This window comes from Vigna angularis, chromosome 6, assembly GCF_016808095.1.
Source record: "Vigna angularis cultivar LongXiaoDou No.4 chromosome 6, ASM1680809v1, whole genome shotgun sequence".
Lineage (NCBI taxonomy): Eukaryota > Viridiplantae > Streptophyta > Magnoliopsida > Fabales > Fabaceae > Vigna > Vigna angularis.
In genome coordinates, this window is record NC_068975.1 from 37828338 (window position 1) to 37842356 (window position 14019).

General features: G+C 36.4%; 1 protein-coding gene across 4 annotated transcripts; it reads left to right on the forward strand.

The window, feature by feature from the left end:
* The first annotated feature begins 2550 nt into the window (after positions 1 to 2550).
* LOC108343240 (uncharacterized) lies at positions 2551 to 6436 on the forward strand. 4 transcript variants are annotated; one of them, XM_017581382.2, is made up of 2 exons: positions 2551 to 2702; positions 4275 to 6436. In XM_017581382.2, the coding sequence occupies exon 2, from the start codon at positions 4330 to 4332 to the stop codon at positions 6241 to 6243; it is 1914 nt and encodes a 637-aa protein (XP_017436871.1). In that variant the 5' UTR covers positions 2551 to 2702; positions 4275 to 4329; the 3' UTR covers positions 6244 to 6436. The 4 variants fall into 4 exon arrangements, with proteins under 4 accessions (XP_017436871.1, XP_017436874.1, XP_017436875.1 ...); XM_017581385.2 differs by lacking the exon at positions 2551 to 2702 and adding an exon at positions 2717 to 2859; XM_017581386.2 differs by lacking the exon at positions 2551 to 2702 and adding an exon at positions 2720 to 2855.
* Positions 6437 to 14019: the final 7583 nt, after the last annotated feature.

The window sequence follows — 14019 nt, forward strand, 5'->3', positions numbered from 1 at the left end:
TAGAATCACAACTTATTTAATATGACAATTTCCTTGAGAATTATTTAACATGACATTTCTCCTTAAGAATTATTGAATATCACATTTATCTTTGTGAATGACCATGTTAATAAATTTTTCACAACCATAATATGTTTGTATCACATAATTTCCTATGTTTTTGTCATACAAGACTTAATTCTATTCATTTGCACACACCCTCGCTCGAGTAATTCTCATATTATCCATTCTCATTAAGTCATGAAACACCATATTAGAAAATTTCTATATTATTTCAATCAAGTTGCAATTAAACATTAATAATTAAATTCATCATTTAACACTAAACACAAATAAACCTGTAAAACAATAAATTTTTAATACAATGAATTCAACACCAATAACTATATTTTCACTTCATTATCACAAAAATCATCAGAGTTAGTTATCTTTCCTCTTTTAAGTCATTATATTGTTTACTAAGAACACCACACTCACATACATACATATATATTATACACTTTATAATACTATTATTTGTAGGTATAAATAATCATATTTATATAATTCATCAAATATATATAATACAATAATTCTAAATATTTATATAAGTGACGCAATATTCTTAAATTTCAAAACAATTAATCTCCGTATTGAAAAAAAATATATTTATGTCTCATACCTCCTAGCACTCATCCAATAGCTGTAAGTTATCTATTTCATCTTATAGTCTTAAAACTTGTAAACTACATTATTGTGTTTTTCAACTCAAAATAAAAATTTTCTTTTATTAAAATTATCATGACCATAAGCATAATACATAATATTATTATTGTATCTTATTTTTTAAGAAATATGCTTAAAAGGTTTCCCATCAATTTCAAAAGTTTATCACTTTTTCAACCAATATATTAATTTATCTCTTAATTTATTTGACAAATGAACATGTATTAAAATATTTCACATATAAAAATAAGATGAAATAAGATTACGGGCATGTTAATAAATAAATAAATTGAAATAAAATATATAAATAAATAAAAATGAAGTTTAGAAACACTTACTAAATAAAAAAGAAAGACGAAGTTAAAAACACCTCGTTAAATAAAATAAAATAAAAAATAAAATTATAAACATTTCATCGAATAAAATAAATAAAAATAATAAAATAAAGTAAAAAATAAAATTAGAAGCAATAAAAAAAATACAACAAATGAATAAAAATAAAATTATGAAAACTTCACTTAATAAAATAATAATAAATAAATAAAAAATAGACGATAAACACCTCATTAATAAAATAAAAATAATAACAATAAATATAAATTATAAACACTTTACTATTAAAATAATAATAAATAAACAAGTAAATAAAAACAAACTTATAAATATCTTACTGATAAAATAAAAGTAAAAATAAAATTATTAACATCTCACTAATAAACATCAATACTATCAACAAATAATGTTTATCCACGAAGTTTGGTTATTATTGAGAAATCATCAATATTCTATATTTTCTTATAGCGAGAATACAAAATAATTCAAATATATTTTATTTATTTATATTTTTAAAGTATCTTTTAAAAGGAAAGCAGTATTAAAACTGCAATTTGTTTAGTTTTATATTTTGTATATTTGACAAGATTAATAAACTAACTACTAATTTATTTAATTGAATTATAAACTAGTTTCACTAATATAATTAAAAATGTTTGGCAAGTAATTCAAAATTATCTAAGTGATTTCAGTTCTATAAAACTTTGCTAACATCTAAGTAATTTGATTAAATTATAAACTAGTTTAACTAATGTTTATTACTGTTATTTTTTTTTTTGACTTTTATTAGTTATTTTAATCTTATCAAGATGATTAGAGTATAGTACCATTTTTAGTATTCATTTGGTTACTTTTTAATATTTTATTAATTTAAATAGAAATTACTTAATCTTATAAATTGAAGTAACTAATCTTTCATCACATGAAATTATATAAAAACTGCACATAGTGAAAATAAAAAACAAATTCAATGTTACAATTATTTATATTGGGAAGTCAAAAGATTTTAATTCGGGAAAACAAAAATTAAAATTAAATAATATTCACCACTTACTATGAAACGAGTTATTAAAAAAACTTATATCATTTAAAAAAAATAAATAAAAACAATAATAGATTTAATAACAATTTAATTATATAAAAATAACTAAAATTATAATTTACAGTAAGATATAATTTCATTCTTTTTTCTTAGCATTTTTATAATTTAAATTGGAGTCAGCAGATAATATGAATATTATCTAATTAGAGGTTCACACATGTGATAAATTGGTTATAATTTATAAGGAATTGTATTTACAATGATATGATATAAATTAAATTCGGTTTCAAATTCATTTTAAATCAAACTGTGCATTCTTTTATAATTTTTAAAAAATAAACATTCAAGTAAAATAAATTTCTATAATTTCATTCACATTTATGAAAAAATATTTTTTTTGAGTTTATTTATATTGAATATATAGAATGAGGTTAATGAAATAAATATGATGTTTTTGCAATTATATTTTGGAAAGAAAGAAAGAAAGAGGAAGAAGAAAGATAGGGCAGTGGGTGTCGCCACATATAAAATGCCCAAACCAAAACCAAAACCTTCCTTCTCCTGTGCTCTTCACAGTCGGCTTCTTCCCTTCTTTGCGTGATTCCTCCTTCCTTTTCTCTTGGTAAAGCTTTCATCTTTCTTCTTCCTCTCTGTTTTTCCATCCCATCACTTCCTGCATCACACCTCACATGCCATGCTTTTCTGTTCCTCATGCCAATCACGATCTGTTTTCGTTCCACTTCTCATGGTGCAAAACCTACACTTTTCTGGGCTTGTGGGTAAAAGTGTAATCTTTGTTTCATACATCTGAAACCCTTTTGAGTTTACCTGCCCTTTGGTTTTTTAGCTGTTTTTTTTCTTTGATGTGATCAATTCGTGTACTTTTCACCCTTGTTTCGTTTTTTGGGTCATGATTGTTCTTTCATCTTTTGTGGTTTCTTAGTTGAAGTTTTTTTTTTTTTTTTTAGTTTTGGTGTTGCATACTACGCAGAATGAAATCCACAATCTTGTTACTGTGTATGTGGGAGCAGTTGCCTTTGCATTGTCTTCAACCTGTTTCTACCCTAATTATCTACCCTAATCGATCTCGGATGTCAAATCTGACATGCACTTAGTTAATTGCAATATTCAGTGAAATAAATTTATTTTGCTCTTTCAATGTTTTTTGTCCGTAAAAAAAAAATGAATTTGTTTTTTATTAGTTTCATGAAGTTAGGGAGGGGACGGGAAATAATTGGCAGTGCTATGTATTGGTCAGTATATCAAGCAGTGTCTGAACTATTTTTGCCTTTATTTTGAGAGTTTAATTAATTTTGGTAAGATTATAATGATATTTTACTATGCATGTGAAACTGAATCGTGTGGATCATACCCAGCACTTTCCCTCTGATTACCGATGTTTTACTTCTTTGATATTCAGTTAATTGTATTTCAATGCGGGTATTCTATGCCCTGGTGAAGTAACTGAAAAACTATTTTCTGTAACTGTTATCCTTTTTCGTCTTAGTTTGGGAAACTTTGTTTTTTTAGAATATGCCTGAGAGGCCAGTCCTTGCCTATTCCATCTTTGTACATTGCAAACTTGCCAATAAGCTACTTCTGTTCATTGTTATATGCCTTGCTTCTCTCTCCTCACCTTCATGAAAACATAGCTAAGACACAGACAGTATGTCTTGTATTTGTTCTTTTTTCACTGTTAGATTGCTACTTTTCCATTATAAAATATTTTCATGTCTGTGTTGGCAGTGCTTTTAACCGGTAGTGCCATGTGCACCACGGCAGATATTTTTCCAATTGGCATAGGCAATTTGTGAAGTTGCTGTCATAGGATGCAATGGAATGTTTATATGGCTGAATTTTGGCCTTCTGCCATAATGAATACTGCTAAGAGGAGCAATAGTTGTTTAGGCCTTCTCTGAAACAGTTTTTATCTTCTTTTAAATTCTGTGGTATATTGGCTAAAATTTTTGACAGTGTGCTCATCTTTGGTGTTTCTATTAATCCACTGATTTCTATCAAGAAAATTACTGTATCCAATACGCGTTGAGATTGGACATCCTTGTTGCATTATTGGCCTTTTTTTCCCTTCGCATCTTTAAGAAAATATTTCATTCTTTCAAATAATATTTAGATGTTGATTTAACTAAGTCAAGGGGAATGAGAACTGTCTAACTGAATTTTTATTTGAATGCAGGTTACACAGTTAAATTTGAGGGGAGACATATTTGGTTGTTCTGAAAGCCACCATTATGGCTGTACATACAAAATTCCGGCTCATTACTTACTCACAGGAGATTGTTGATGGACAGCCTATTTTTGTCTCTTCAAACTGCCTTCCTACCAAGGCTTTGAAATATGAACCTGCAGGTCATTCTTTCCATTCTGCTGCACTTAAACTTCGTGGTGTTCAGGAAGATAAGAATGAGGCTGATGACAAAAAAGTGCCTGAGGACAAGGAACAAACGTACCTTCCATCTGATTCTTATAGCAGTAAGAGCAAAAAGAAATCTGGTACTGGGGACAAGCAACAAGATCACTATGCATTATTGGGTCTGGGTCATCTAAGGTATCTGGCTACTGAGGATCAAATCCGTAAAAGCTATCGTGAAACTGCCTTGAGGTTTCATCCTGACAAACAGGCTGCTCTTCTTCTCGCTGAAGAAACTGAAGCAGCCAAACAAGCAAAGAAGGATGAAATAGAAAGTCACTTCAAGGCAATTCAGGAAGCATATGAAGTACTGATTGATTCTGTGAAGAGAAGGATTTATGATTCCACAGATGAGTTTGATGATGAGATTCCCACTGATTGTGCTCCACAGGATTTCTTTAAGGTGTTTGGTCCTGCTTTTATGAGGAACGGACGGTGGTCAGTTAATCAACCAATTCCAACACTAGGTGATGATAATACTACATTAAAAGAAGTTGATAATTTCTACAATTTTTGGTACTCCTTTAAAAGTTGGAGGGAGTTTCCTCATGCTGATGAGTTTGATCTCGAGCAAGCTGAATCTCGAGACCACAAGAGGTGGATGGAAAGGCAAAATGCAAAATTGACAGAAAAAGCTAGGAAGGAAGACTATGCCCGGATTCGCACTCTTGTTGATAATGCTTATAAGAGGGACCCCAGAATATTGAGAAGAAAGGAAGAAGAAAAAGCTGAGAAACAAAGGAAAAAGGAGGCTAAGTACCTGGTGAAGAAATTGCAGGAAGAAGAAGCAGCCAGAATTGCAGAGGAAGAGAAGCAACGAAAAGAGGAGGAAGAGAGACAAGCTGCAGAAGCTGCTTTACAACAAAAGAAGGTGAAAGAGAAAGAGAAAAAGCTTTTGCGGAAGGAGCGAGCTCGCCTTAGAACACTTTCAGGACCTATTATATCCCAGCGTTTACTTGATATTTCTGATGATGATGTAGAAGGGCTTTGCATGTCTCTTGATATTGAGCAGATGAGGAGTCTCTGTGAAAACATGGAAGGCAAACAGGTGTTATTAGAGCAAGCAAGTGTTTTGAGAGATGCAATGAGCTCCAAGAAAGAGGTGGCTGATGAAAAAACCAATAAAAAAGATGCCAATGGTTCAATCAAGGCTAATGGCAGTGCTTCTCGAAGCAACGTTGAGAAGAAGGAGAAACCTTGGAGTAAAGAAGAGATTGATCTACTGAGGAAAGGAATGCAGAAATACCCCAAAGGAACTTCACGGAGGTGGGAGGTTATTTCAGAATACATTGGCACTGGAAGATCTGTTGAAGAAATAATGAAGGCAACTAAAACTGTACTCCTCCAGAAACCTGATTCATCAAAAGCTTTTGACACATTTCTTGAGAAAAGGAAACCTGGTGCACAATCAATTGAGTCTCCACTTTCAACCAGAGAAGAATTAGAAGGTGTATCAACTCTTGCCTCAACCAATAGCACAGAAGAGTCTCATAGCAAAAGTACAGATAATCAGAACTCTGCATCTGCTAATGGAGTTTCTTCAAGTTCAGAACAGGATGTGTGGTCTGCAGTGCAGGAACGAGCACTGGTTCAAGCTTTAAAAGCCTTTCCAAAGGAAACAAGCCAGAGGTGGGAGCGAGTTGCAACAGCAGTACCTGGGAAGACTGTGAATCAGTGTAAGAAAAAATTTGCAATGATGAAGGAGAATTTCAGGAACAAGAAAAGTGCAGTCTAAATGTCATGTGACATCTTTTAGATTTTACTGCTAAATTTTTTTCGAGAGTATAGGCTAGTTTCAAATTCCTTCAAATATCCATATACTAGTTTGAGTCCTACATTTTAAGTTTTCTTATCTTATTATTCATCTCATCTCTTTTGATACCGTACTTTGAACTTGGAATTAATACATTTACTTGTTATTCATCAAACCTAATATTCCATAACTGATATAACTATACCTCCTTTTAAAATCCAATATTCTACCACGTTATAATTAAAAATGAACAAATATTTCAAGTAATTATTTAAATAAATTAAAATGGAATGTTTTTTTTAACTGTTCGTTCTTATATTTTCTTATTAAGTGTTATTTGTTTTAAGAAAATTGACGTTAAAAAAAAAAACACATGTTTTCTTATGACCTCAATAAAATTGGAAAATGATACTTGAACAACTTCATTTGACAACATTTAGACACGGGACACGTGTCTAAATGTGAGCGGTCCACGTTTTTAATGAAAAAGCTGTTCAAATCTGACGTGGCAAGGGCCGGTCAGGAGTTAGAAGTTGCATTTGAAATTTGAAATTCATTTCCAACATTGTACAGAGAGAAGCGACGCGAACATTCAGAGGGAGGCTGTGACCTAGAGAGAGAGCCCGAGAGAGTTGGAGAAAGGGAGTTCGAGCGAGAGAGGTCGACGGATTGCTTGCCGGAGTGTCGCCGGACAACGTTGAAGGCCGTCGGAGGTCCTCAAGCCCTCCAGCCGGTTCCGATTCACGGTCGCCGCAGCTCCGACGTTGGCGAACGAACCGAAGACGGCGTCGTCTTCCCTCCGGCCCAGCGAACTAGGTGCGCGTTCTGAGTCTCGCTTCGTCCCACCTGCTTCCCTCCCTGTGCCGGACCTTTGCATTCACCGCCGGAGTGCCGCCGGAGTGGCGACTGTACGGTGGACGAAAAAGAGGGGTTTTCCGGGTTGTTAGTCCCACCCACACATTTTTCTTCTTGTGTGTTCCAACCGGCACACGTTGTGTTCACTGAAGGTTCGTTTGTTTTATTTCAGTGGAATGAAGCTTTAATCTATGTATGATGTTGTTTGTGGATGATTTTGGTTATGTATGATATGTTGTTTGTAAGCTGTAAAAATATGACTTGTTAGATGACGGTGGAATGTTGTTTATGTATGATGGAGGTGGTTTGTTAATAGTATTTGTTGGATGAATTAAATGTGTGGTGATTGATACTATGGACATGACACATGGGTTATCACATGGAATCATTAAAAGTGTAGAACTGTAGCACACTGATTCACATTTTATTCGAATTGTTGGAGAAGCAAAAGTGCATTATTACATTCAAACTGTAGCAGACTGGAAAGAAACACACGCAGCTGCCACGGTTCACATTGGACAATTGGGCTTTGGCAATTTAAGGAAGCAGCTACTAATTCACTTGAGCTGGGAGGGTGCACTCGGTCCAAACAGCTGATGCTTGTCCAGCTTAGTGAAGCCACGGTCCAACACAAGATCACACATCCCGCACCAAGGCAATGAGGCCCACGGAAGAAGGGAATGTAGCACTCCAGCCGAAGAGAAAACAGAAGAAAGCAAGAAGTGGTGTACACGTGATGTAGAGCTGGACACGGTGCATTCCATTTTCGAACAAGAAGCACACTACACGTTGGAGGCAGCAGAGCATACAAGAAGCGTGGGAGATATTATTTTCTTTGGTTCAACTGGAAGACGCATGGCCTGCACACTGACGCCCCAAGAGAATAACAAACACATCCAGCATGGTCTGGAGGAAGAAAATAGAAAAGAAAGAGGCTGTTCTCTTTCACTCTCGGGGACTGATAACTGCCACCTCCAGAAATGCAGAAAGAATAGCTGCACGCTTGCTGCCACTTTGGTTCAGGAATTCTCTGAAAAGAGGAGTGGAGAAATTATTTTTGTAAGAGAGGTGGAGAACAAGAGAAGGTGGACGGCCAGGAGCAGGGAGATTCTCCAACAACAACTCTAGGTTCTTATCTTTTTTCCAGGGGCTCTGGAAGAAAGGGGGACGACATTCAGCATGCAGATGGGGACGAGAGAACTCTCTCATATTGTTTTTGTTTCTTGGAGAACGTTGCCTTGAGAGAGGAGAACTGCACCCAACCCACACCTCAGTACACATCCAGCTGCCATATACTTCTCAGACGGACTCTCTCACCTTTGGCTCTTGGTCTTTGGAACGTTGCTTTTGGAGATAGGAGGACTGCATCCAGCTGCCAACTTGGAGGCGCACGTTCACTAGCCAACTCGTACGTACACATCCAGCTGCCATTTGGACGAACGTCCAATGTGGCTCTAAACGGACGAACGTCCAATTTGGATCAAATTGGACGAACGCTCACTCTAGCATCGCGCGCTCAGGCGCGATATGCCAGGCGCGACTTTTCCAGAGACTGGGGCGCCTGGGCGCGACAGGGGCGCCCGGGCGAGAATTCTGCAGAATGCAGAATTCTGCAGATTTGAGACCAGAACCTGGTTTTACCATTATCAACCTTTTTTATTAACTTCTAACACCCCAAATCCATGTTTTATACTAGATTGGACTTACCTAATTGATTATAAACGTTCCTTATTCAATTCTTAAGGGATTCATACTCAAATTCAGCCATAAAACACCAATTTTCACCACTTAGATACTCAAAATCCAATTCTACCACTTTACACTTATTTTGATCAATTTGATGGATCTAACAAGTCATAATACAGTGGGTGAAACTGTTCCAAAGGCTCAATAACACTCTAGATCCCAAATACTCAAAATCACTACCTCACTTCCTCTCCAAATAACTAAAAAGCTATGAAATTTCAATTTCCTTCAATTCCAAAACATACAAGATTTCATACATGAATCAACACATCAATTTCAGTCCAACCATACATACAACCACAATTTTCCAGCATCCTACTCATGCAACCACTATCAACATCCAGAAAATCCAACTCCCCTTACCTCTTGAAGACCTCCTAGCCAAACTTGAATGTAGTACTTCCAAACGTTCTCTGCCTCACCACTGGATGCAGCAATCTTTCTAACTCCTCAAGATGCAGCACCAACACTCTTCTTGAATCAGTCTTCTCAAGGCTTGCAAATCCGAGGCCTCCTTGTCCTTCAACAGCTCCGATTTTCACCCTCTCACTATTTTGCAGCAACTCTTCCAATCCGTAAGGATCCTCCCAACCCCTTGAATCTACCAACTCTTCCCCTTAAGAAGTAGAACCCGTGCACTCCCCAGCTTCTCCCTTTCCTTCCCTTAGTGTTGTGCCCATTAAGAAAATGATGATGATTCCTCTTGGTGGTTGGAGCACTTCAAAGTGGGAAGACCCACCATCCACCAGCTGCACCATCTGCTGTTAGATAGCCGTCTCCCACTTCCAGAAACGTGCAGCCGCCTCACTTCTTACCACTCACGGACGTGCTCCCCTTCCCCACCACTTTTTCCTTTTAAAAAGAATAAAACACCCTTGGTCCTTACAGCAGACGCCCACTTGAAACTCTTCCCCCTACTTCTTATTTTTAACACAAAGCATGGTCCTTACATTCTCCCCAACAACAACAATTTTCGTCCTCGAAAATTAAGCTTACCAAAACAAGTTGAGATACTTCTCTCTCATCTTGTCCTCTAACTCTTAGGTAGAGTTGCCATACCACAACTCATATAGCAAACTTATCCGGACAGTTCCCACCGCTCAAAGAGCTTATCTGGACAACTTCCACCACATACCAAGAGACAACTCTATGCTAACCTACATATCATGTCTCACACCAAAATCAGGTCAAAACTATTACCTTACTCACATAGCAAGAGATCCTCTCTAATTGAATGTTTCTTACTCCCAAAATGTGGCAAAAACCGCATACAAATTTTTTTTTTTTTTTTTTTAAACCGATACTATTGAAGGTTCCGGTATGCGTGACCGGAACTGTGGACACAGTAAGGTTCCTTGGCTATAAAACGAGGTGCTAGCCGCGTTGGGCGACATTTCGAAATGTTGAGATCTGAGAGCATCCGAGAGAGAGATCTGAGCACTGAGAGTTCTGAGTGTGGGAGCTTGCGAGATCTGAACCCCTGAGAGTTGGAGATCGGAGATCTTGAACGTGAGATCGGGAGCCCTTTCTAGCCAAACTTCAATCTTCCCGTTCCAAGGTTTTGCTCCGCCTCAAGTAAGCACTTCTTTTCTCTTATATCTTCATTTTCTTTACCCAGCTCCTCCTTCTCCTTTACTTCTTACTTCTTTTCTTTCCTTTCTTCTTTCTTGCTTCCTTTCACACACTATTTCTTTTCTGAGCTTTTATTACTCGCACTTACATTCTGCTTTCTTCTTTACTTTCCGTTTTGTTATTTTCACTTCTGCTCCTGCATTTACTTTCCTCTTCTTCTATTTTCCTTTTATTAACTAAAAATCTAAGAACACACTGCCTTAACAAAGATAAGGGGTATATCGGCTGGAAACCAGACGTTAATCTCCCCTCGATTGAGGGTATGGCAGAGACAATCGGGTAGAACAACGCCACGTACCCCATAAAAACAGAAAACTTAAAAAGAGGAATTTTATTTGTATGAACCGAACATGGACAATAATGGACAAAGACGAATGGACATAGATCCGTTTAGTAACCTTTGCGAGGACCGTGAAACAGACCAGAGACTAGACACCAAACAACAAAGACCGCCTGGACGAAGCAAACTTAAAAGGAACCAAAACAAATAAAGAAAACACTGACGATTTTTGTTTTGTTCATTTTATTTTATTTCACTATTTTTATGCTTTTAGAAACACTCTGAGAAGGAGGATGAATGAGATGGAGATGGAGAGGTACACCGGTCAGCGGTGGAAACCTACTGATGATCAGGTCAAAATGATGACCAATATCTTCAACTACGGGGTCACACATCCCAGCAGAGCCCAAGTCGTCGAGATTGCATCTCGACTCAGGGCCTTCGGAGAAGTCAGTGAATATAATGTACACTGCTGGTTCAACAATCACGGCAACCGGGTCAGGCGCTGGCAAGCGGAGATAGACCCCAGTGGCACTCAGTTTTCTCAGTTACCGCTGTACATGTATGGTAAGAACCCTAATTACCACTATTTTTATTATTTAAATTATATTATTCTTCCCCTTCTATTATTGACACCAATTTTTTTTTTTTTTTAGAAAATGGCTGGGTAATTATGAGGGCGCCGAGGCTGCTGAATTTGTTCCCCGTTCCAATCATCATCGAAGATGACAGGGACGAACGACAAATCCCTCCACCCATGCTTCTCACATTCCGAACCAGAGCTCCCTCGACGGAGCTCTCCCTTAGACCACCACAACCCGTTCGAGAATTTTTCCGTTAAATTTTTTTTTTATCTGTAACTTAACGATCACGAGTGATCGAATTCCGAACACCCATTATTTGCTTTTGTTTATTTGCCTTATCTGCGTATTTTATGGACTGTAATATTTAACGATCACTTATGATCGACTCTAGAACATCTTTTATTTTAATTATGCATTGTAATAATTATCTGCCCTGCTAGTTATATATTTTTCTAACGATTTACTTACAGGTTATCGTCTTACCAACTCAAGAGTATCAGAAGAGAAAAACCCCACAGAAACACAACCACCTGATTGTAATTTTTATTGTATTTATTTAAAATATATATATGTACTTGTTCATAAATTCATATTAATTTATTATTTCACAGTTTTTGAAATTTGACTCAGAGTTATTCTCAACAATTTTTTTTTTATTTTTATCAGGCCCAAACGGAAAACAGAATAAGTTATCAATGAGTTTGAAAACGCATTAAAATTATGTATAAAATTGATCAAGATTTTAACGATGCTATAATACTCGATGAGGTAAACAAAACATTAATTTTTCCCCAAACTTAAAACAACCTTTATGTTTGCAGACTCTAAATTAATCGATAGAATTTCACATTAAGGTAAAAATAACAAAGTATTAATGAACTTTGAAAACACAGAACACATACGTTTAACACAACCTGAACCGGGTGAAACTGAAAATTATATTGGCTCACAATGACATTGAAAACAAAAGACATATGAACGGGAGCCGAAATCTGGTTTAGACACATAGAGATTGATAACCCAAAAATGATACATGTTAATGAAATGAATGAATGTTTAAGGTTGAACACGACAGGATTAAAGCATTAACTTGATGACAAAAACGGTTTAAACAGTGTTTAGGCTTAAACACGAGCGATGGACCAAACATGGCACATCAAGGTTAAGACAGGGAGAATTGAACTCATAATGATAACAAATTTTTTTTTTTTTTTTTATAACCGTAGTCATGGTGTACAATCAGAGCAAGTGCTCGAACCTGTATGCATACTCAGTCACGACATATTTCCCGGTATTAACTGAAGGAATTTAATCTCCAGGTCATACCTTACACTGTAAGGCAAGTACTCAGTATATGATACCTCGTCCTCATTTGGACATCTCTTAACATTACAAATTCTCTCAAAGTCCCTAAACCACTGATCAGCTTCATTCGAACTGTAGTTCCGTCAAACCGGGCTGGATGATGTTATAGAAAGTTTTCCAAGTTCCACACTTGGACCGGAATAACAGAAGAGAAAACACCCTGAACGGTTCTGCCACTAGTCACTCACTTTAATGAATTGCCTTTAAGTGTTCTCAGATGTTACCCTCGCGTTCTCGGCAAATACCCTTGCGGCTTCTAGATTAGGCAGGGTTATGGTATTTTACTCCACCAATGCAGCATTCTGTTGTTGCAACGCTTGGAGCACCACAATCAACATCTGATTAGAGTCAGACGGATCAACTCCCTGGGACGAAGGAGGAGAAGAAGTAGGTACCATCTTCTGTTCATACAAAAAGAAATACCATTAGCCTGACACAAACCAACACAACTTCCAACCCGAGACCAAAGTACACAATCACAAACGAAGCGCACCCACAACCTACAAGTTTCTAAGGAAGAACTGCTCTGATACCACTAATGTAACATCCCGATTATATAATAACCAATATTATATAATAAAGACGTTAACATCCAAATATAGAGAACAGTCGGAGTATGACGTGTAATTAAATGTGAAATTACAGTCATCCATAAATAAAAGAAATTGAAAATTTAAACTTGAACAGTTGAAAGGATTAAACACTACAAGTGTTCAATCAATAAATTCTAAGAAGACTACCCCACAATATCCGCAACCTCTAGCTCTTGATCCAAGGGAAACTCCGCGACAACATCTACTCCCATCCAAATGGATGATCATCGTCAAAGAAACATACCCAAACAGCACATAACAAAAAAAAACAATGCATGGGTGAGCTAGATATAAAAAGCATGTTATACAATTTAAAGTGATATACAAAAGTCAATAATACATGGTAAATCAATATCACAAGACTTATTACGTTAAACCCCGACTTATTACTTTATATCCCGACTCGTCCGGACCAGAATGATTACCGAGCTATGGCGGGTCTTGCACTCGTGGTGGCTTTATGGAACTTGAGCACTCCCGCTCTGGCACTCCCGCCTGGTGAAACTTTGGGCACTCCCGCCCGGCCACAATCACGAGGTTAATCCGTTATCACTCACCTTGGATCATATGGAAGCATCCAAGGCTAGGACCTCCTGCTACTCCTCACCACATGTTCAATCCTCTCTACATGAGAAGAAAGACCATTGGAGTTTCAGGATGACCCCCAAAACTGAGCTACCATGTAATCATTCTATACAACCCC

Excerpts from the sequence above, each read along its gene's own strand:
- LOC108343240 (XM_017581382.2), top strand. The coding sequence starts at position 4,330 with ATGGCTGTACATACAAAATTCCGGCTCATTACTTACTCACAGGAGATT.